The following is a 22,359-nucleotide window of genomic DNA, read 5'->3' as shown; positions in this document are numbered from 1 at the left end:
GAAGACAATGTGACGGTTCCTCAAGGATCTAGAACCAGAAATACCATTTGGCCCACCAATCCCATTACTGGGTATATACACAAAGGATTATAAATCATGCTGCTATAAAGACACATGCACACCTATGTTTATTGCAGCACTATTCACAATAGCAAAGACTTGGAACCCACCCCAAAGCCCATCAATGATAGACTGGATAAAGAAAATGTGGCACATATACATTATGGAATACTATGCAGCCATAAAAAAATGATAGTTCATGTCCTTTCCCAGGATATGGATGAAGCTGGAAACCATCATTCTCAGCAAACTAACAGAGGAACACAAAACCAAACACCGCATGTTCTCACTCATAGGTGGGAGTTGAACAATGAGAACACATGGACACAGGGATGGGAACATCACACACCAGGGCCTGTTGGAGGGTGGGCAGGCTAGTGGGGGATAGCATTAGGAGAAATAATGTAGATAATGGGTTGATGGGTGCAGCAAACCTCCATGGCATGTGTATACTTATGTAACAAACCTGCACATTCTGCACATGTATCCCAGAACTTAAAATATAATAAAATAAATAAAAATAAATACAAATAAAAAAAAAACTAAGCTTCCACTTATTGCTCTAAAATGCAATTTAATAAATATGACTCTTCCTAGAATAGAGGAATTTATTATGATAAAGCGATTTCATCACAAAAATTTTGTTGAATTAATATTTAATGATTAATTTATATAATATAAACATGCTGAAATGGTAGTGTTTAAGACAATACTTTAAGAATAAATTTTACATAGAAGAGAGGATATTGTTTGATATTTAAATTTTAGACATTCATTTGATTTTGAAGTTGAGTCAGTATTTTATGTTTTCAAATAGCAGTAACATTTTAAAGTGATTACTGTTGATGGGGTTTGATTTAATGCCATCTACTGTTAATGTATAGAAATGCTATGAAACTCTGTGATTATTTTAGTGTTAATATTTTTGCAGGTGGAGCAATATTAAATGGTGAAGGAACAGCCACAAATACTGAGGAATTTTGGGCAAATAAAGGTGAATATTAATTTTAATTTGCTATTGATTAATGTAATTTGGTGTTTTTTTAATGAGAGAAAATCTTAGAGGCAAACAGTAGTTATATTGAAATTTCAAGCCTGAATTACAATGGTATTTGATCTAATAGTCACAATCTCCATAGATACTATATTTATATAACATTTTATGCAGTTTTGTGTATCTGAAATGAATAAAATCAAGTTATTCAATTTGACTCTTGGTTTTGTTGCTTGCTTTTTGGTTAATTTGAGATATTTTGTCACTTGGGATAACATTATTTGACTTGATTTATTGAGTTTGGTGTTTGAGATATTGCTAAGTAACATTTTGTGGTTTGTGTTTTTTATTACATTTAAAATATCTTTTTTATTTTACTTGTATTATGCAATTTTCTTGAATTATTTGTGATCAAATAGCATTATAAGATGATCCAACCTTTTATTTCTAAAACATTTATGACTTTATCATACTAGGCTTAATAGTGACAAACTAGATGTTATAAAATATCATGTAAAAAAACCTTTTATTTCTAGACCTCTGCTCCGAATGTCCTGAAAATATGTCAATATAGTTATTTTTCTTACTCCTAGGTTTAACATCCATTAAAAAGGACATGACTGACATAAGTCATGATTATGAAGATCTTGGCCTCTTACTCAAGGACAAAATAGCAGAACTGAACACTAAACTCTCCAAATTGCAAAAGGCTCAGGAAGAATCAAGTGCAATGATGCAGTGGTTACAGAAAATGAACAAAACTGCAACAAAATGGCATCAGACACCTGCACCTACAGATACTGAAGCTGTGAAGACTCAAGTTGAGCAGAATAAGGTATATTCTATGGGTGCACCTATGGAAGACATGAAAGAGAATGGATTAGCAGTTGGAACGGAGCTCTGGTAGTCAGAAGCTCTGTTCTGTTTTCTAGCTCTATAAACTTTAGCACATAATTTGACAGTTTTGTTTAATGTGCCTTTCTGTAGAGATTGACAATAGTTACTTTTTAAAAAATTTTGGGCACAGCCACATTATAGATTAGCAAACTGTTTGGTGTAAGCCACTTTGCCACCTTTAAATCAGTGTAAGCCTGGGATGTTAACCAGTCAGCTATTAGAAAAGATTTATTTAAGGGCTAATGTATGAGAGATCTATTCTCTGTCGTATAAAAATAGGGTGCTAATGCCTTCCTTTTATTTAATAGATACTATTTCTTTCTACAGCTGCCAAGGTTGGGAAAATGGCTTTATATAATGGTGGCAATGATGGCAAAATTTCTACAAATTAACAACCTATATTTGAATTCTATAATGTGTTGCCCAAAAAAAGTGCTTATTCACGTGTAGATTCTCCACTTCTGGCAGCCTTTATTAAGACTGATTTTCTTACTTATTAAAATTTACTGATGTCATCTTTCTTTATTCCAGAGTGGCTTGTTTGAAAATATGAAATTCTTTCTCACTAATGGGGACAAGAGTCATTATCTCCATAGTCCTAGTGTTCCTCTGTGGGGGTTCCTTTATCACACAGTTGAACACGAGCTAAGAAGAGGAAAGGAAAATAATTAATTGCAAAATCCAGGCCCTCACCCACCACAGCATTTAACAGTAGATTTCTTCCTCTTTTGGTCATTCTAGAGAAAAAAAATCCTCTGTCATTATTGTATTTTTGTCTTTTGCTGTTTGCATAGTTTATTATTATTTTTCCTTTGTTAGTCATTTGAGGCAGAACTGAAGCAGAATGTAAACAAAGTACAGGAGTTGAAAGACAAGTTGACAGAGCTGTTGGAGGAGAACCCAGATACTCCTGAGGCCCCCAGATGGAAACAGATGTTGACAGAAATAGGTATGTTGCGTTACTTAGATGAACGCCTGTGAAGAAAAGTGCAATCATTTTTCATGTTAATCATAATCTTTATCAGAAAACATTCAACAGAGTCACTTATTTTTGGATTTGCTTTAATGTTTCAGAATCTATTTTTTGCATAAAGTGTCATTTCAAATTATATTGTGCAGAAAATTGGCATATCTTATGTGTTTTACGGTAAACACAGTAATTACATTTATTTTTATGAAGAATGTAGATACTAGTTAATGAAGTGCTGTGCATTGAGTACCTGTTTTCATTAATGTTTCTTTACTTTTTACTAGCTTTTGGTGCTTTATTATGCTTTATATATTTCCAAGCTGTATTATATTTTAAATATTTCTTTCATTCATCTGGAAAAGGTGTGCTCCCTTCTCCTTCATGCAGTTACTTCTGGGACCCCTCCTGCTCCGTGCTTTTTGCTCTTCTGCTCTTCCCCAATCAATTTTTTATCCAAAATTATCCTCCTACCCACATTCTGTCCTTGTATAAACAGAGGAGCATACACTGCTCCTCAGAGGTACAGAATTTTCTTTATAAGCCCTATTGTCTTACCAATTTTTATTACTATAATGATGTAGAAAATGAGTGTAAAGGGGGTAGAGAAAAAAAGAAAATGAGTATAAGAGAACGGTAATAATTTTCCCCACTTCGTAGTTTCATTTGGAGAACCCAATAAGTTAAGTTGAATATGCCTCAAACAAATAGTACCTGGCACATATTAAGTGCTATGTAAGTACATACTATGATTATAATAATTATTTTACTTTCAATTGTTCCATTACTAAATATTGTCCTTCCTTTAGAGTCAGGTGTGCTATGATAAATGTAGAAATCTCTAAGTATATTTTAGTTTGAAAAAAGTTACCCTAAGGGATCTTCATGTTCAGAGATATATTTAATCCAACTTTAGAGATTCCTATCAAATTGTAATTAATTTGCCCCTAATTCAGTGGCTGTCTTCTAGGATCTCAGAATTACTTGGGGAGAGTATTAGCAAACCCAAGTAATATCATGTAAAAAAAACTATTTTAGAATAGGAATGGGAATGAGGAATATGTAGTTCAGAAAACCTTCTTGATGAGCTTTTATATTTTTCCTTCCTGATTTATTGTTTTAATGGCATTATTTTGTTGTGAGATTGTGTTTGACCAGAAAATGTCATATGGAATGATGTTATTAGATAAGGTTTCAGTGATTGTGTTCTATTAAAGTCATTCCTTTAGTGTGTTATGCTAAATGAAAACTCTCTCAAATCAACTGATCACACCATCAGTGAATATTTATTGAGTGACTATGTTGAAGTGCTGGAAGAAGTGCTCTGATTAGTAACCCTTGACTACAGGGAGCATACTGTCTTGAGGATGGAGAGAACAGAAAAGGCTTCCTAGCAGAGGGTAAATCCAATGGAATGTAAAGGAAGGATAGGGTTGGGATGTATGGGGAGGAGGTATAGAATCTCAGGCATAGGACCTGTGTGAGCAGAAGCCTGTTTGGATTACAAGGGTGAAATCATCAGGGCTAGATTAGAGGATCATCTCAGAGTACAAACCTTCAGAGATTGTGGGAGGCCTCAAATGTCAGGCAAAGGTCTTCAGATTTTATTGTCTAGGTAACGAGGAGTTAGTTGTTGAAGGGTTTGAGCAGGGAAGTGACAGTTTTAAAAGTGACACTTTTTAGGGAAATTGTATTAGAAACAAGTGGCTTGCAGTTGAGAAACACTAATAGCAGGGATACTAGTTAGAAGACTGCTAGACTAGGTCATTAGTTCTCCAATGTGCTCCTGGGATCAGCAGCAACAGCATCACCTGGGAATTTTTTAGAAATGCAGAATTTCAGATACTACTCCAGACCTACTGAATCAAAAACTCAAGGCAGAGCCCGGAAATCTGTGTTAAAGATGCCTCCAGGTGATTCTTAATGCAGCTCAAGTGTGTGAACTGCTGGTCTAGGAAAACATGATGCTGTTAGCTCATCACCTGGATGAATTGTGTTAAATTATCACATGCACTCTAAAAATACATTTCTATTATATATCAATTTAAAAAATACAAATAATTAAAAAAAAATATGATGAAGGCCAAAATGGAGTTATGGCATTGAGAATGTAAAGGAGGGCTTTAAGGTTTTATGATCAAGGATATAATAGAGTTAGGAAGCTCATAAAAGCATTTTCTGAATTATTGCATCTTTATGACATGGGAGAAGAGATAACCTTTGAAAGAAATCTAAAAGTCATAAAAGTCCACCAGTTTTGAGAGGAATATAATGAGTTTTATTTTTTAATGTTGAGTTTAATTGGTGAGACTTCCTACTGGAACTTTCCAGCAGCTGGTTGTTGGTGTGTAATTTGAATGGGAAAGAATAATGGGATAGATATACAAATTTGGGAGCAATTTGCCTAGAATGAATAAGTGAAGATTTTATATTAAAAGGATTATTGTTCATTGTTTTAGTAAGTCATAGTTTAATAAACACACTCTATAGGACTTATAGAAGGAACAAGAGATCTTAGAATCCTGTCTGCTTTAATGAATATTCCATATTCTACAATATCTTCTAAAATCATATTCACAATTTTTTTCCCTATACTTCAGTTAACATACAACCATCAGACCTATAAAATCTTAGGTTAGTCCTTTAAGTAACTATGTAACAAGAGTCATAAAAATGGGATTATAGCCATTATATATCATTTTGAATCATATCATACAGTCCTCATAGACATAGTCATGTTAAATGCAAAAAAAAAATCAAACACCAGTTTCATTTTTTTTCTTTTAGATTCTAAGTGGCAAGAACTCAATCAATTAACAATTGATAGACAACAAAAACTGGAAGAATCCTCCAATAATCTAACCCAGTTCCAGACTGTAGAGGCCCAGTTGAAACAGTGGCTTGTGGAAAAAGAACTTATGGTCAGTGTTCTTGGGCCCTTGTCAATTGACCCAAATATGCTAAACACGCAAAGGCAGCAGGTGCAGGTGAGTATTACCTAATAACCTGTCTCTCGTGCACAGCAATTTGTGTTACTGAGACCAATGTTTTCATTATAAATATATTAACTTTGGTCAGTAGGTGTTTTATTTAACTGCTTTGAAGTATATGTGTAATGTTTCAGATGCCCATAAGATACTGTCCTGATATTAGTGGGAATCCCCCAGAGAACTAAAGCTATGAGGCGTCTTAGAGGCCTCCTTGAAGCCCATGAATGGGCCAAGTCTCCTGATTATTTCAGTCATATTGTGGGTGGTACGGATCCTGTTAAAAAGGCCTTCTTTGAAGTATTAATGCAATTAAGTAATATCTTTATGAGAGGCTAGTATATACTTTTTACTGTTTAGAAATTACTCCTTTGAGGTTTTATTTATTTTGATTATGGTAGTAGATAATGAAACTTGTAAAACTCATCCAGTTGAGTTCTGATGGGGGACAGAGAGAACAAGAAGAGGACAAAGAATAAGGGAAGCAGAGAGGGAACCCTGAAACACAGGGTCTTAGTTAGATGAGTCTAGTTTCAAAGCAGATAAATCCACAAGGGAAAAAAATCCAAAAAAAGAGTTTTATTTTTTAATGTTTAATGTTTTTATAGTCAGGTGTAATAGCAGAAGCTCAGTGGTGGTTTCAGTTAGTTTTTTTAATGTATGAGTACTGGCTTTAGAGCAGGGAGGCTGTTTTATAAGCTGAAAATTCAAATAAGTTTTGGTAAAAGTCAGATGTTTGAGTTCATATCTGTTCATAATCCAAAGACAATAAAAACAAAAGATAAAAGTAAATATCTGGGGAGAAATAATTGCCTCTACTCTTGGTAGTCTCCCAGAGATAGACAGATAAATAAAATATAGATAAAAGTATAAAAGATAGATAAAATATGATACTAAAAGAATGAGATTTTTTGGATCATTCATTTTATGAGTCAGGTTGAGTCTGTACATTCTGAGCAGCATGATTTGTTGGCTAAAACCTTTATAATGAAGACTGTAAACATCAATAAATTTTATGTTACAAAAACCTTTGTAAATCAGTGCATCATGAGTTAATATATTCTAACACCTTTGTCACTGTGTGTTTTCTTTAATATAAAATTCCATAGGGTATTCCAAAAATCCTACAAAGACAAAAACATGAATGGGTAAAAACAAATTTGGTGTAAGTGCAGTGTGAACTTGTCTAACAGCAGTGTTTCTCTTTTCATATGAAAATTCACACATGAATTTTTGTTCATTTTGTCCGGGTTTTTCCTTTAAGGGGATAGGATTAGTCTAGACAGGATATCTCCGTGAAGCACGATAGTTTTTTGGATTGAAGATAATTGTACTGCCCTTTAAGTAAAAAGTAGGAAAGTAATAACTAAAAAACAGAAACTAGAGAAATAATTACCATTTCTGTCTGTGTGGACACCAAATCTGTGTTTTCTACAATCAATTATATGATAACTTTTGTTTATTTACCCTTGTTACCTTAGATTCTGCTGCAAGAATTTGCCACTCGGAAACCTCAATATGAACAGCTCACAGCAGCTGGTCAGGGCATTCTGAGCAGACCTGGAGAAGACCCTTCTTTACATGGGATTGTGAAAGAGCAACTGGCAGCTGTGACCCAAAAATGGGATAGCCTAACAGGGCAATTGAGTGACAGATGTGACTGGATTGACCAAGCCATTGTTAAAAGTACACAGTATCAAAGCCTGCTGAGAAGCCTTTCTGATAAACTGAGTGACTTGGATAATAAACTCAGCAGCAGTCTGGCTGTGAGCACGCACCCTGACGCTATGAACCAACAGTTGGAAACAGCCCAAAAAATGAAGCAGGAAATACAGCAGGAAAAGAAGCAGATAAAAGTGGCCCAGGCACTCTGTGAGGATTTGTCAGCACTGGTTAAAGAAGAGTACTTGAAAGCAGAACTTAGTAGGCAGCTAGAAGGCATCTTAAAATCATTTAAGGATATTGAACAGAAAGCAGGTTTGTCTACTTTTAATACATGTATTTCCTGGTCAGAAATAGATGTCATATATTGCTTATTTCCAAGATGTTGCCAATAATCCAGGACCCCAAAGAGACTCTGCCCCACTGTTAACATCAGTGAAGAGGAGGATGAATATAGGAGCTCAGAGAGCAGTTTTGTATTCCTAGGCATATATAATGTTAGGGTCATTCTACACATATAATCTGTTGGCAAAATTGACTTCCTGAAGGCCTATTAAAATTTCAGGTACCCCAAACTGGTTTTTAAAAGATGTAAATGTTTTTTGCTGTATGACAGTCTTATTTTGCCAGAAGAAAAACATGAATAGTTAGTAAAAGGCTTGGCATCATCTTCTCATCTGCTGTTACTTTATCTATGCGGTCATAGAAAACTTTTCTAGAGAAATGTGTCAAAGAGAGGCATTTGTCACTATTTTCCTCTCTCACTGTGGCTATAATTCTGTGGCAGATGTGTTGATATTTGTCAGAGGTAGCAGTGAGTTATCAGAATTCAGAAAGCCCTGATGAAGAAAGGCACATTTTGTTGTTAAGTTTGTTCTGTTTGAAAAGTTTCTAGTTTTTTGCACCTAGTAAATACTCAAGTTTTGCTTTTTAATTGATTGGATTTACTGATCACAGCAACTGTTTCAGACTTATTCCTTTGTTTGACATGATATTAACAATAGTAAATATCAGCTATTATCATTATTATTCTTAATGGTATGAACACTTTTATGTGATAGGTATTAAACTAAGAACTTTACATGTACTATAATCTATACAGCACCTACCATTAATATTGTCAATTCACAGTGGTAGAAATTAGGCTTAGAGGTTTAATCATTTGCCTGGGCTCTTCCAACTCTGAAGAGGTTAAACCAAGATACAAACTCATGTAGTTTTTATGTGCTACATTATGTTGCCTCCATAATATGTAAAAGTCATAGACATGGCCAGGCACAGTGGCTCATGCCTGTAATCCCAGCACTTTGGGAGGCCGAGGCGGGTGGATCACAAGGTCAGGAGATCGAGACCATCCCGGCTAACACAGTGAAAACCCATCTCTACTAACAATACAAAAAGTTAGCCAGGCGTGGTGGCAGGCGCCTGTAGTCCCAGCTACTGGGGAGGCTGAGGCAGGAGAATGGCGTGAACCCGGGAGGCGGAGCTTGCAGTGAGCCGAGATCGCGCCACTACACACCAGCCTGGGCGACAGAGTGAGACTCTGCCTCAAAAAAAAAAAAAAAAAGTCATAGATGTGAAAAAGTCATATTTGATAACAGATGGATTATTTATCAACATAATTGAGAACTTGGCCGTCATCACTTCTCCATACTAGAATAGAGAAGATACCAGCACAGCAGATGATGTGTGGCACGGCCACTCCCTGCACCTTGACACATTTTTACTTATTTCCTTATTCTTTGTTTTCCCCTCTTATCTGTCTCCTGCATCTTTTCTTGATTGTGTATTTTCTTGTGCCTACCTCTTACCTCTTTTCCCCTTTGTCAATATCTTAAGTTCACTTAAGGTTTTATGATCAAGGATATAATAGAGTTAGGAAGCTCATAAAAGCATTTTCTGAATTATTGCATCTTTATGACATGGGAGAAGAGATAACCTTTGAAAGAAATCTAAAAGTCAATGCTAAAAGCCCTTGCTTTTCAACAATTCTATATATTCAGAGATTTTTATTTTGGCTTTTCATAGATTAAATTAACATTTTGATATAAAATAAACATATCTTGTAATTTTATTTCTAGAGAGTCATGTCCAGCACCTTCAGTCAGCCTGTGCAAGCTCTCATCAATTTCAGCAAATGTCTAGAGATTTTCAGGCTTGGCTAGATACAAAGAAAGAAGAGCAAAACAAGTCTCATCCAATATCCGCCAAACTCAATGTCTTGGAGTCGTTAATTAAAGATCATAAAGACTTTAGTAAAACTTTGACTGCTCAGTCTCATATTTATGAAAAAACCATTGCAGAAGGTGAAAATCTGTTATTAAAAACACAAGGGTCTGAGAAGGCAGCCTTACAGTTACAGCTTAATACAATTAAAACCAGTTGGGATACATTTAATAAGCAGGTGAAAGAAAGAGAAAACAAGTTAAAAGATTCATTGGAAAAAGCCCTTAAGTATAAAGAGCAAGTAGAGACTCTCCGGCCGTGGATAGACAAATGCCAAAACAACCTGGAGGAAATAAAATTTTTCTTGGATCCTGCTGAAGGAGAGAATTCTATTGCCAAGTTAAAGTCTCTGCAGAAGGAAATGGACCAACACTTTGGTATGGTAGAATTACTGAACAATACAGCCAATAGCTTGCTCAGTGTCTGTGAGATAGATAAAGAAGTTGTTACAGATGAGAATAAGTCACTGATCCAGAAGGTGGACATGGTCACTGAACAACTTCACAGTAAGAAATTCTCTCTAGAGAACATGGCTCAGAAGTTTAAAGAATTTCAAGAAGTTTCCAAAGAATCTAAAAGGCAGCTTCACTGTGCAAAGGAGCAACTAGATATCCATGATTCCCTGGGACCCCAGGCTTACAGTAACAAATACCTGACCATGTTGCAGACTCAGCAGAAATCACTTCAGGCCTTGAAGCATCAGGTAGATTTGGCTAAAAGACTTGCACAGGACCTTGTGGTAGAGGCCTCAGACTCAAAGGGAACCTCTGATGTTTTATTACAAGCGGAAACCATAGCTCAAGAGCATAGTGCACTAAGTCAGCAGGTTGATGAAAAGTGTTCTTTCTTAGAAACCAAGCTTCAGGGCATTGGGCATTTCCAGAATACCATTCGAGAAATGTTTTCTCAGTTTGCAGAGTTTGATGATGAACTGGATAGCATGGCTCCAGTGGGGAGAGATGCAGAAACATTGCAAAAGCAAAAGGAAACTATAAAAGCCTTTCTAAAGAAACTAGAAGCCCTCATAGCAAGCAACGACAATGCCAATAAAACCTGCAAGATGATGTTAGCCACAGAAGAAACCTCTCCTGACCTTGTTGGAATCAAAAGGGACTTGGAGGCCTTAAGCAAACAATGCAACAAGTTACTGGACCGAGCCCAAGCCAGAGAAGAGCAGGTTGAAGGGACAATTAAGCGTCTTGAAGAATTTTACAGCAAATTGAAAGAATTCTCTATTCTGCTCCAGAAAGCCGAAGAACATGAAGAGTCACAAGGTCCTGTTGGCATGGAAACGGAGACAATTAATCAGCAGCTTGAGGTGTTCAAGGTAGGGAACTGTCCATTTTTATGAAGTGTTTTTATTGTCAATGAAGTTTCTAATTTGTACAGAAAGGAGATTGCCTATTTCGTAGAACCTTCTAATAATGATTGTCATACAATATTTGAGCCGGAATGAGCATATATGGAAGTAACACCCAGACAGGTAGGGCAGTTACAAGGCTACTGGTGATTTGGGCCTTTGTGGAATAAGGCCTGAGATAAAATCAGATCAAAGGGTGCTTGGCAAAGTTCCAGGCACACCAGGAACTGACATCATAGGGTCCATTTCTGAAGTCATTCACAATTGCCATCCGTGGTGACTGGGGCTGTGGTTTGAACTCTATTGCAGATGTTTATCTCCCAGCATTTTCTTCAGTGGTAAATTACCGTCTTTTCTGCCCTTTCTTTTTATAACTGTCTTCTCATCCTTCTTAATTTAATTTCTTCCACAGACATTTTTCTTCTAAAAGCTCATATTTTTAAAGGCAATATGGAGTTCCATGTTGTAATCTGTTTCATTACACAAAGATCTTAGGCTCATGCCCCAAAGGATTAGAGGTGAATTTTTTTTTTTATTGCATGATATAAGCTCCTCAGTGCCAAGAAATAACTGCCACTCAACAGTGATCGGTGACACTTAATGAATGAAACATTTGATAAATATGGGGGGCCAGTTTCCATGACATTGGATTTGGCCTTATTTATGATAGTGAGAACAGAAGTCACATCTGTATAGGGGACAAAGATAGGTTCATCCCTGGAAACAAAGGGTCCTAAATAGCAAGCGATTTTCTATATGGGGCTGATATAAACCTTTAAGGTTTCACAGCTCCTGTTATATTTATGAGATGTGTTTTACTGGCAAAGATATATTGCACCATTAGTGCATAAAGAATAAACTAAGACCAAATAACAGTTTATAAAACCATAAATTATTTTCTTTGAGAAATGGGTATGAATCAAATGGACTTCCAAATTCTATGCAGTTATATTTGACATACTCTTTCATTTGCTTGTCTTCGATAACATTATTTAGATGACTGAGTCTTGAAAAATACCTTCTTTTTCTTTGTATTGTTGTTACTATTATGATTATTTGCAGTTTATTAAACGCCTTTGAAGCCCAGTTCCTTCAGGGCTCACAAATCGGTGATTCTGTATTTAGTTCTTGATTCTTGAAGGTGAAAGAAACATTCTTATTGTTGACCTCCTTCATTGCTCTGTCAAAATTTTATATTTCTGATTTGCAAAATGAAGATTTCATATGAGAGAATCCTCTATTAGAAAAGCATAGTTCTGTGGCAATTGCTTCATCAAAGACTGGGAGAGATCTTGGGAGCAACTCTTCCTTTGTCAGTAAGTTTGGAATTCTCTATAGAACCCTGTCAGCACCTTAAAGATTAAATGACAGTAATCAAGCAGTGTTTATACTAATGAAATTTAACCACATTAAGTGGTTAAATTGTGAAACATTTCATTCGGCTTCCTGTGCATTTGTTTAGAAAAAAAAGACCTTCATTTCTCTTTGCTGCTTCTAACTACTTGTAAGACAGTGAACAAAAGTGATAGTACTGGTGCTGCTACTTGTGGGTGCCTCCCCTTTGGTCTTCCCAAGTACAGTGAAAACTGTGGCTCTTCATGTGGAGAATTGAAAGTAAGAAAAAGCAAGAGATAGGAGGAGCTTTCTCACCATTGCACTGAAAGTGTTTTGCAAACTGAAAACCCCAAACATTACCATTAATAGCTACAGTGATTGTCTTATTTGATTGTGAAGAAATATAGAGTGATAATTTCTCCTAAAATAAACCATGTAGCATGCTGTGTTTGTTTGCTTTCAGATTATTTGGAAAGAGTTGATTGATTTTATTGAAATTCAGCAATAAAGAACATCATGGCATACTTTCAGTATCTTGAAACCCAGTGACTTTAAAAAAAAAGTTTTCAAGTAGACCAATACTCTGCATTTAGTATATTCCAGTGCCATAGGTTAAAAAGGACAAGAATATGATTATGGTAGCTCACACAACCACTAATTCTGTTTATCTGTGTATGTGTGTGTGTATTCTTTAAAAATAGTAATTATAATAATCAATAAATCAATTTATTATAGGCTTACTATGTGTCAAGCCCTACTTTAATTTGTCTTTAATCCTGTTAACAGTCATGAGAGGTAGATGCTGTTACTATTCTCCATCTTATTATAAAGAAGCCTAGGCCCAAGGAGGTTAAGTGACTTGTCCAAGGTCACACAGATGGTGTCAGAACCTGATTCTTTTGATGAAAATGATGCAATGCTTTGTGTAAACTTTATTTGTCACCCATATTTCACATCTAGTATTTTCTCTGGGGAATTTTCTTATCATCTTTGCTGTAGCCTAATTTAGACAGCCTGAATAGCCAGCCATTGTTCATTTTAATCCAAAATACCAAGAACACCCACTTAAGGAACATGTTCTGTAAAACTAGCTGCTATGAGAAATGTGAGATAAACATGTAAAACAGTCTTAGAAACTGATGTTATGTAGGTGCTATGGTATGATAAGGGTGATGATGATAATGATGATGTTGATGGTAGTGGTTCCAGTGATCACCACTACTGCTGCTACTGAGATGGAGCCAAACATTTCATTGTTTTAGTGATTCTTTCTTGGTTAAAGTAGTAAATTGACTTGTTTACAGTTCAGTACTTAATTTAGTTTCTGTTGGGCCTTAGACTTTTGTTAAACATTAGTTTTAACATAATTTTTAGAAAGTTTTTAAAATTTTTTAAATGGAATGATTTGTATTGAGTGAAAAGCTAGTTATAATTCCTAAAAGTAAAACGGAAAAGAAGTGAAGGACTGAGTCTGTCCTCCTTATTGACTTTGAAATACAATCTAGTTTGACATTAATCTATCTGGTAGCTTTAGTTTAACCTAACGTCACAGATAAAATCCTATAATAGTTTTTCTTAGTGCAAAATAAACTGCCTTCTGAGCAGAACAGAGAATAAAAGCTATTACCCAGTCACTCAGCAGGGGGTGCCTCATATTCACTGGGCCCATAATAGAGGATTTAAAGCAGGTTTGATAGACTTCCCCGATTCTGTTTTTCTTTCTATAGTTTAAGAAATAGCTGTTAATAGTTACTTGAGGTTTTCTTATAAAGACAGGGACAAAATTCATTCATTCATGTTTAAGATATCAACCCAAACATAATACTTAAAGCAAATGCTATTCTAAACCAAATGTCCGAACTCACTCAGTGAAAACTATTCTGAGATTCTGAAAATAGATTGGTGTTATCTTTTATGTTAGTTAGCTTGACATTTTAAAACTATTTTGATTATATATAAGTTCTGTTGTTCATAAGTTTTTCTACTTCTAAGTACTAGTCATTGGACTAACATGTCTGAAGGGTGAGGTGTTTTCTACACTGTTGGTAAGTTAGAGTACCATTTTCCACTTACACTTCTCTATGACAGTTAAATTCTATGCACACTGTTATAAATTGCTGGAATGAATAGCTGAGCGATTCTGTTTGTCTCCAGGCAAGAAGAAAGAAACCCCTTTGGTGTTCCCTCTATCCCTACCTCCTATCCGAAGACTCCTAGCTCAAGATTATCTTCAAATCTAAACCACATTATTAAGTAACATTAATATTTCCACATTATTATTTATCAAAGACATATGTAACTGACTGTATACAAGGAATGCATCCCAGTAATTCCTATTATGTGATGAACAGCCAATCAGGTCTTCTGATCATTATGAAGTAACCATTATCACCATATTGAATGATTTAATTTCAATGAAAATCAAAGAAACTTGATGCTTTAATGAGTCCTAGCTAAATCTGTACCCTCCCCACCTCTATCTAGGCCAAGCTTGTCCAACCCATGGCCCACGGCCCACCTGTGGCCCAGGATGGTTTTGAATGTGGCCCAACACAAATTCATAGACTTTCTTAAATAACATTATGAGATTTTTTTTTGCCATTTTTTAAGGTCATCAGCTGTCATTACTGTTAGTGTATTTTATGGGTGGCCTAAAACAACTCTTCTTCTTCCAGTGTGGCCCAGAGAAGCCAAAAGATTGGATACCCCTGATCTAGACCATTGTGAAAAATGCCTTACCTCAGAACCTGCTTACAGTTTATTTCTGGCCACTGTGTTGCTGTCCCAATTGTAATTCATTTTGTCGCCACAAATGAATACATCTCCAGTACAAGTCTCTCTGAATACGTCTTTTTATTTTCAAATGGACATAGAAGTACATGGAGCAGAGGATTTTTAAGTGAAGTTGAAACCAGAGACAAAGAACAGAACATATGCCTAATTATACTGTAATGAATTTTGTTTGGTCCAGGTGAAGGCATTGTTTAACCCAGATATCATTATTTTAATATTCGGTAAACTAAAATGCCAAGTAGCATGGGGCTAAGGAAGACAGGCAGTTTAAGCACAAATTCTTATTATGGTGTTTATCAAGTGATCCAAAAACAACCTCTGATGTCACCTTATTGAAAATCAAACTGTCCAAAAAATGCTTTAATAGTACTTTTAAAGTGTTCGTATTGTTATATAGAGGTCACTGACAAATTATTCTCCATTTTTATTAAGAGTGGGGAAATTAGATAAAGCTTTTGCAGAAGAGGTTTTTGTTAGGGAAAATTCCTTAATAGATTGGATTTTTGTTAATGAAGCTACATTAGCAAAGAGGTTGCCTGTTACCTTCCTCTGGTATTTTTAATGGTGAAAATATTTCTACTATAGACACTGTAACTTGATGCATGACTTTTATAGGAAGGTCACATTATTTAATAAACCTAATGTGTTTATTGTTAAAACCAGCAAAGTGGCATTTAACAATTTTAGGAAGAAAGAATACTGCATATACTGGTCAAGAGAGAAGTCTTACTGAGGCAGAGACCACACCTAGCTATGAAGAGGTGGAGCTGATCTGCTCTGTGGTATTATAACACCTCATATTCTTATCCACACAAACTAGGCATAACAGGTGGATGCCTTCTTTTTCACATAATACAAGGAATATACCATACTTCTCAGAAAGGGCTGTCAAAAGGGAACTTTGCAACATGGGTTCTCTTTTCAGTTTTGCTGCTAACTAATGCTACGACCCTTTATGTCACAGAGCTCCTCTTAATTTTTATTCTTTCATTTAAGATTGAGGAATTAAAGTTGGTTGTTCTGAAGGCAGTTCCAGCCAGAGATTTTATAATGTCGGATTTTTTGGTATTTGTTATTTTGTTTTGCTTTTACCTTGATAAACCTGTATCACCATTTTAGAGTGATCCAACAAAAGAGTCACACTGTGGTATCTACTATCATTATTATAGGCCCTCCTTTGATAAAAGGAGACCTTCGTAATGTATTTTATTAATATGGAAAGTTGCCTAAAGGTATGTGGGAGAGAGAGAGAGACAGAGAAGAATTTGCCTTGTTATGAAATTATACACTGGTTTCTTGAAAAGAACATTTGACTGGTAAATGTTTATCTAGGTCTCTAATCATTCATTAATAACTGGAGCTGCTCAAGAACTGGATACAACAAGAAAATGTCTGTGCTCACAGATCCTGTTCTCACATATCTCCAGTTATCTTCATTTCAAGCTTAATTTCTTTTGTCAATATTTTAATATGAAAAGTATTTCCAGATTTTGTTTGGTTTTTGTTTCTCTGAAGAAAATTTAATAGGGCCATTAACATGTTAGTTGTTTCTGCTTGCTGGATAGCTTTTCTTTAAATGAACTGTTTGACATTACATATATATATATATATATAAAATATGTGAAATATGTATATATTTCAATTAATAGGATTTATATATAGAATCATCTTCTGTTACATAGAATTTTTTTTCACTGTTACCAGAAAACCTCACTGAAGATACGGGAAAGGCATAGTCTTAGTATTGTTGTGACTTAAGGAAGAAGAGCAAGTGCTCATTAAAGATATTAACTAAGGTTCACATCAAGATAAACTCCTGTCAAGATCAGTCCGTGAACTCTTGTTTTTAAATTGGTTTACTTTAGGGTCAGAACATTCTACTTTCCTCTAAATATAAACTATATTCCCAGGAAATAAGTAGTTATTGCCCATTCATATGATGTATATCTTTGGAAACCTTTAGCCCTTTATGTGAAGAAATTTAATAGTTTGAAAACTCAAAATATAGTATGCTTTCAGTTTTCATTAGCTAATGGCATATTTGTTTTAGAAAGAACAATTGTTGCTCTTAATGCCTGTTTTTGTACTTGCAGCACAAAACGCATATCCCTTGTTTGACTTCTAATCCTGATTTCAAGAGCTATCAGGCCAAGAGTTATTTCATGGATAATAGTGCATTTACTTACGTAGATATTTGTCACTTACTGTGCATTGAACTTAATAACTCCAATCCTTCAAGCCTAAAACCTCCATGTTTCAGCTGATAAAATTGCTTTTCTATGAGTAAATAATATATAAATAATAATAATAAATGTGAATGATAAAACTTTTCTGTGATGTACATTGTTGCACTTAGTGGGAAGATTTTTCAGGGATTTTCCTTTTAAAAGATTTAATTAAACTTTAGGAATATAAAATGAGAAAATGTTACTGTTTTGCTTATAATTCAGTTAGTAGTGTGTACTTTTCTGAAATCATCTGGTTTAGTAGATAGTTTAGCTGGATTATATCTAGTAGGCTACATAAAGTAAGTAAAGCTACATTTTGAAAACAGCATTATGATTTATGAAATAATAGTGTATGCTATTTTTCAGGAAAGCTTTACTTACCTTATTATGTATTTCTCTCATTATGAAAATGTGAGGGGGCTGAGCACAGTGACTCATGCCTGTAATCCCAGCACTTTGGGAGACCAAGGCAGGAGGACTGCTTGAGTCCAGCTGTTCAGGACCATCCTGGGCAACAGAGTGAGACGCCATCTCCACAAAAAGTTTTTTAAATTAGCCAGGTGTAGTGGTGCACACCTGTACCTGGGAGGCTGAGACAGGAGGATCACATGAGCCCAAGAGGTCAAGGCTGCAGTGAACTGTGATCACGCCACTGCATTTCAGCCTGGGCGACAGAGCAAGACCCTGTCTCAGAAAAAAAGAAAATGTGAGGGATCTAGATGTCATGATTAATATTTAACATGGTTTAGTATATCTTGATTTTATTAACATTAGAGACGATCACATTTATAGTAGCTGTCTAAACCAAATTTTTGGGGAAAAATAAACCACTCCGGTTCTGCTCTATATATCAGCTCTTACATGTCATCCAGGTAAGACTTTGGAATGTGATTTCAAGTAACAAAGATATATGTAAATTATTGTCACAAATTTTAATCAATATAAAAATAAGTTCAATAAAAAAGGAATTTAGATGTTAAATAAATGGTATATACTTGAACATAATTAACTAGGGAATATTTTCCCTTAGCACTGTTTACTTCCAAACTGTGTCATGGCCATTTTCTCATTCACATTCCCACTCTAGTGTAAGTGGTGTAAAGACAGTGGTGGCTGTGTCTTCACAACATCATTTTTCCAGTGCTTACCATGTTCTTTGGCAGACAGTGAGCACTATTTTTTTGAATCATTTAATTTATGAATGAATTATCTGTGCAGTTTTAAAATGTACTACCCACCTCAAATGTGAGGTTATGTGTTGCTCCTCTTAGCTTTTCATAAGCCTAGAATAATATTGTGCTGATGATTCAGAGTTAGAGTCTAAGGTGGACTGAATTAGAGCCATTCTTTATTATGAAAAGTTCTGTAAGGATCTTAGAGTGTTTAGAGAAAGGCACTCATACAGATTTCAAAGAAACTTTATTACTCATATTGCCATGAATAAGTAGTTTTCTAGGCTTACATATCAAGAGAGCTGCAGTTGGGGGTAAGACTCTTGGTCTCTACTATTTCCCAGCCTCGTGCCCAATCCACTGTTCAAGCCTGGTAACTATGAGACCATTTTTCTTTCTCTTATCAGTGCCTTATTACAGCCTGTGTGCTTCAACACCACAGAATCAGGTGCTTGTTGAAATATTTCACGTCTTGAACATGAAAAATTGCCACTGATATTGTGATGTTGATGGATATTTTTAATTCTCTCTTTTTCTGTATAGATAGTCATATATATAGTCAATGATGGCCACATACTGAGTTGCATCTAATAATCTAATAGTTGTTGAATGGATGAGTTACCGATAGAGTTTTCATTATGAAAAGGTTTTTTTTTTTTTTTTTTTAAAGATTCAACTCAGGTTTATAGAATGAATATTGAGATAATGTTTTCTCATTAAAGGCACAAAAGTTTCCTCCACATCTTTTCTGTAAAATTAACAAAGAAAGTATAAAGTCTTACTAGAACTGCCTTCTTCATTTGGAGTGAGCACAGTTTTGTTCATGTTCAAATGATTATTTTGTGAGACTGAAGAAAGACCACTTCATTTGTAACTCTGATACTCTGATGATGTTTCTTATTTTGTAAAATAGAGAATGTTTAGATTTTATTTAAATAAAACTATTAATTTTCCTACAAAGACTAAGAGTTGGCTTGCTGAATTTATTTTCAAACAGTATTTTTAAAAGGGTGTTCAGTAGATAAAAATCTGTGGAGGTGATTTTGTTTATTAAAATAAATATCTGGAGTCAGTGAGTACCACTCTTGGGCCTTGTGTTAACCTCAAGAGTACTGTATGGTAATTAGTAACTACTAATATTCATGTCAGCAGTGCTGAGAGCCCCTCACTGGTAGGAATACTTTACTCTGGAGAACAGTTAGATTTGAACTTGGGCTTCAAAAAGGAACGGCAAAACACTCTCAACTTCAAAGTGATCTGCACTTTGCATCGCAGATGCTGCTGAAGCATCAGATTCTTCAGTGTAAAAGTGTGGTTTCAACTGAAGGATAAGGACCTATGTAGCCCCCCTTTTCCCATTTAGTATTCAAATGAGTGCGGTCTCCGGACTTTCACAAAATAATTTCTTCGCGGATCTCCCAGTGCCAGGTTCTGCCTCCGCAAGTACTACGGATCCCTTCCCATTTTGAAGTAGTCGGCCGGGTTTCCGCGGTCTTTGAACCCGAGCTGCCCCTCTCCCCAGTCGCCTGACTCGGCCTGCTTTGCGCTGATGTCACCACAAGCTGTTGCATTGCAGCCTCTCGGCTTCGAGGTACCTCCCACTGAAACCGCTCGCCGACTCCCGGGAAGAAGCGAAGAGTCAGAGGAAAGATGACTGCGAAGTTAAGTCACGGGAGGGCGTAGCACCAAAGTGGTAGAGAGCTGCGGCTCCGGAACGCCTGGCAGGCCCAGGGACGCAGCAGATGGTGCCTGAAGAGAGAGGGCGTTGCTGCAAGAGCCCTGGCTGGAGAGGATGCCTGCCCGGCACCGTGCTGCCCTGAAGAGCCGCGGACAGCGCCGGAGCTCCCTTGCGGAGTTCTCTTTCTGCTGCCTCCACCGCCGCCGTCTCTCTCTAGCCCCAGCTGAAATGAAGGCCACACTGTGGCCACAGAACTTGGTTCAGTTTCAAAGGCTAGTGTAGTCCCTGGGTTTTCTGCTGAATGTGAATTACGCTGCCTGTGCCTTAGAGGAAGCCGCGGAGCTCTTCGTTGCTGCAATTGCCTCAGGTGGAATAAGCCTTCCTAAGGAGGACCAGATAAGAATCTTTGGAAATGGCTTTTTTTTTTTTTTTTTTTTTTTTTAAGCTTAATAGTACACCATACTTTCTGTTTACTTTAAACGGTTGCTGGATTGTACTGCCCTGGGTGTCTAAATGTCTGGTGTTTTTTTTCTTCCTTTGAGTAGTTCTGAATAGCATTGAAGAAGCTTAAAACAGGAAGAAAACCTGCCTTTTCAATCAAGTTTATTTATAGCTACTCCCCCCTCCAAAAAAAAAGTAAAAGAAAAATGTAACTTTCTCATAACGTTAGACTTAGTTTTCTCTGAAGATTTGCTCTTTGCCTTGATGTGAACAATACCAGGTCCCTGTGTTTGTCTTTTAAATTTCTGGAGCATGGTTTATTTACTAGAATGGTGGAGTTCTGCAAGCCATCTTTAAGTGGATTACAGTTAACCAGAGCTCTGCCGAAATTAACATTCAGCCTGTTAAAATGCTTGCTCATTTGGAAATTTTAATCTGGAAATATCAGACTAAAAAGGGAAATGGACTGACAATGGAATGTTCTGAGTGTTTGAGCCACTGTTAAGTGTGTGTTTGTTTATTTTCTGTATTTTGGAGTGTGTGAACGGGAACTTTGGGAGCTGGGAAAGGTGGACAAAGAAGATTTTTTGTTCTCTGTTACTGATGCACTTTATTGTTTAGAATCATCCTAAAATCAACCAGGTAAAAGGATAATTGCATTTTTATTGATGCACTGCTGATGACCTTAAACACCTCATATATTATGACATATATTATGTGAGCATGTGTCTTTATGCTGAAGACACTTCATAGCTCTGTTCAGAAGTATACTTTCTTGAAAGATGCTTTATCTTATTTCTTATTATCTGTGTCAAGAGCTGCAATATTTGTTTTAACTATCTGCAAAATGGGGAAGCCACTCAGCAGACCAGACTGTTTACGTCAGAATCCCCCATGTGTAGGGAAGGGTGAAGAAGAGGAGGACCTAAATATCGAAGACTGTTATGTCCCACAGCGGTCAATCTATGATACTGTTAGACTAAATGAACAGATAGACTCTGGTTCAAAAGGTAGTCTATCTTCCAGGCATTTTACAGATCGAACTTTACCCTACAGTCACAGAACACTGGATGTTAGTTCTTTATGCTCTAATGGTGCCCTTACTTCTTCCAGTGTATTTGAGCTGAGAGGTCGGGAAGCTAACAAACTAGACGAAAAGATGATCTTTGATGCACTCAAACTAAATAGTGATATCATTCGAACCACAGGATTACCTAAAGCCAAATCTCATGCAGAAAAGAAAGAGCATAGACGGTCATGGCGAATGTTTGTCCCGACCAATTTTATGGATTATGCAAACAAAAGTGAAAGCTCTTTTGTTGAACCTACTGATATGTCAGATGCTGTTACCAAGGCCAGCAAGTGCAGATGGGGTACTAATTCTCTCACTTCGGAGGAGGATGACTCTGGTTTATGTAGCCCTCCAGCAGAGAGGGAAGAAAAACAGGGCATTTTAACTGGAGACCAGTCACGAATTAGAAGTTTGTCTTCTGCTGAAGATATTCATGTAACAGACCAATACAGACCTTTTTTTTCTGTTAATTCCATTAGCGAACAGA

General features: G+C 36.1%; 1 protein-coding gene across 1 annotated transcript in view; it reads left to right on the top strand.

The window, feature by feature from the left end:
* DST (dystonin) overlaps positions 1-22,359 on the top strand; it is a 504,672-nt gene that overhangs the window by 400,921 nt on the left and 81,392 nt on the right. The window contains 6 exon segments of the mRNA XM_012002056.1: positions 992-1,054; positions 1,648-1,889; positions 2,771-2,900; positions 5,706-5,905; positions 7,387-7,882; positions 9,649-11,120. Coding sequence (XP_011857446.1) covers positions 992-1,054; positions 1,648-1,889; positions 2,771-2,900; positions 5,706-5,905; positions 7,387-7,882; positions 9,649-11,120 — 2,603 coding nt within the window.

This window comes from Mandrillus leucophaeus, unplaced genomic scaffold (genome assembly GCF_000951045.1).
Source record: "Mandrillus leucophaeus isolate KB7577 unplaced genomic scaffold, Mleu.le_1.0 Scaffold676, whole genome shotgun sequence".
Taxonomy (NCBI): Eukaryota; Metazoa; Chordata; class Mammalia; order Primates; family Cercopithecidae; genus Mandrillus; species Mandrillus leucophaeus.
This window is presented reverse-complemented; position numbering and strand designations above follow the sequence as displayed.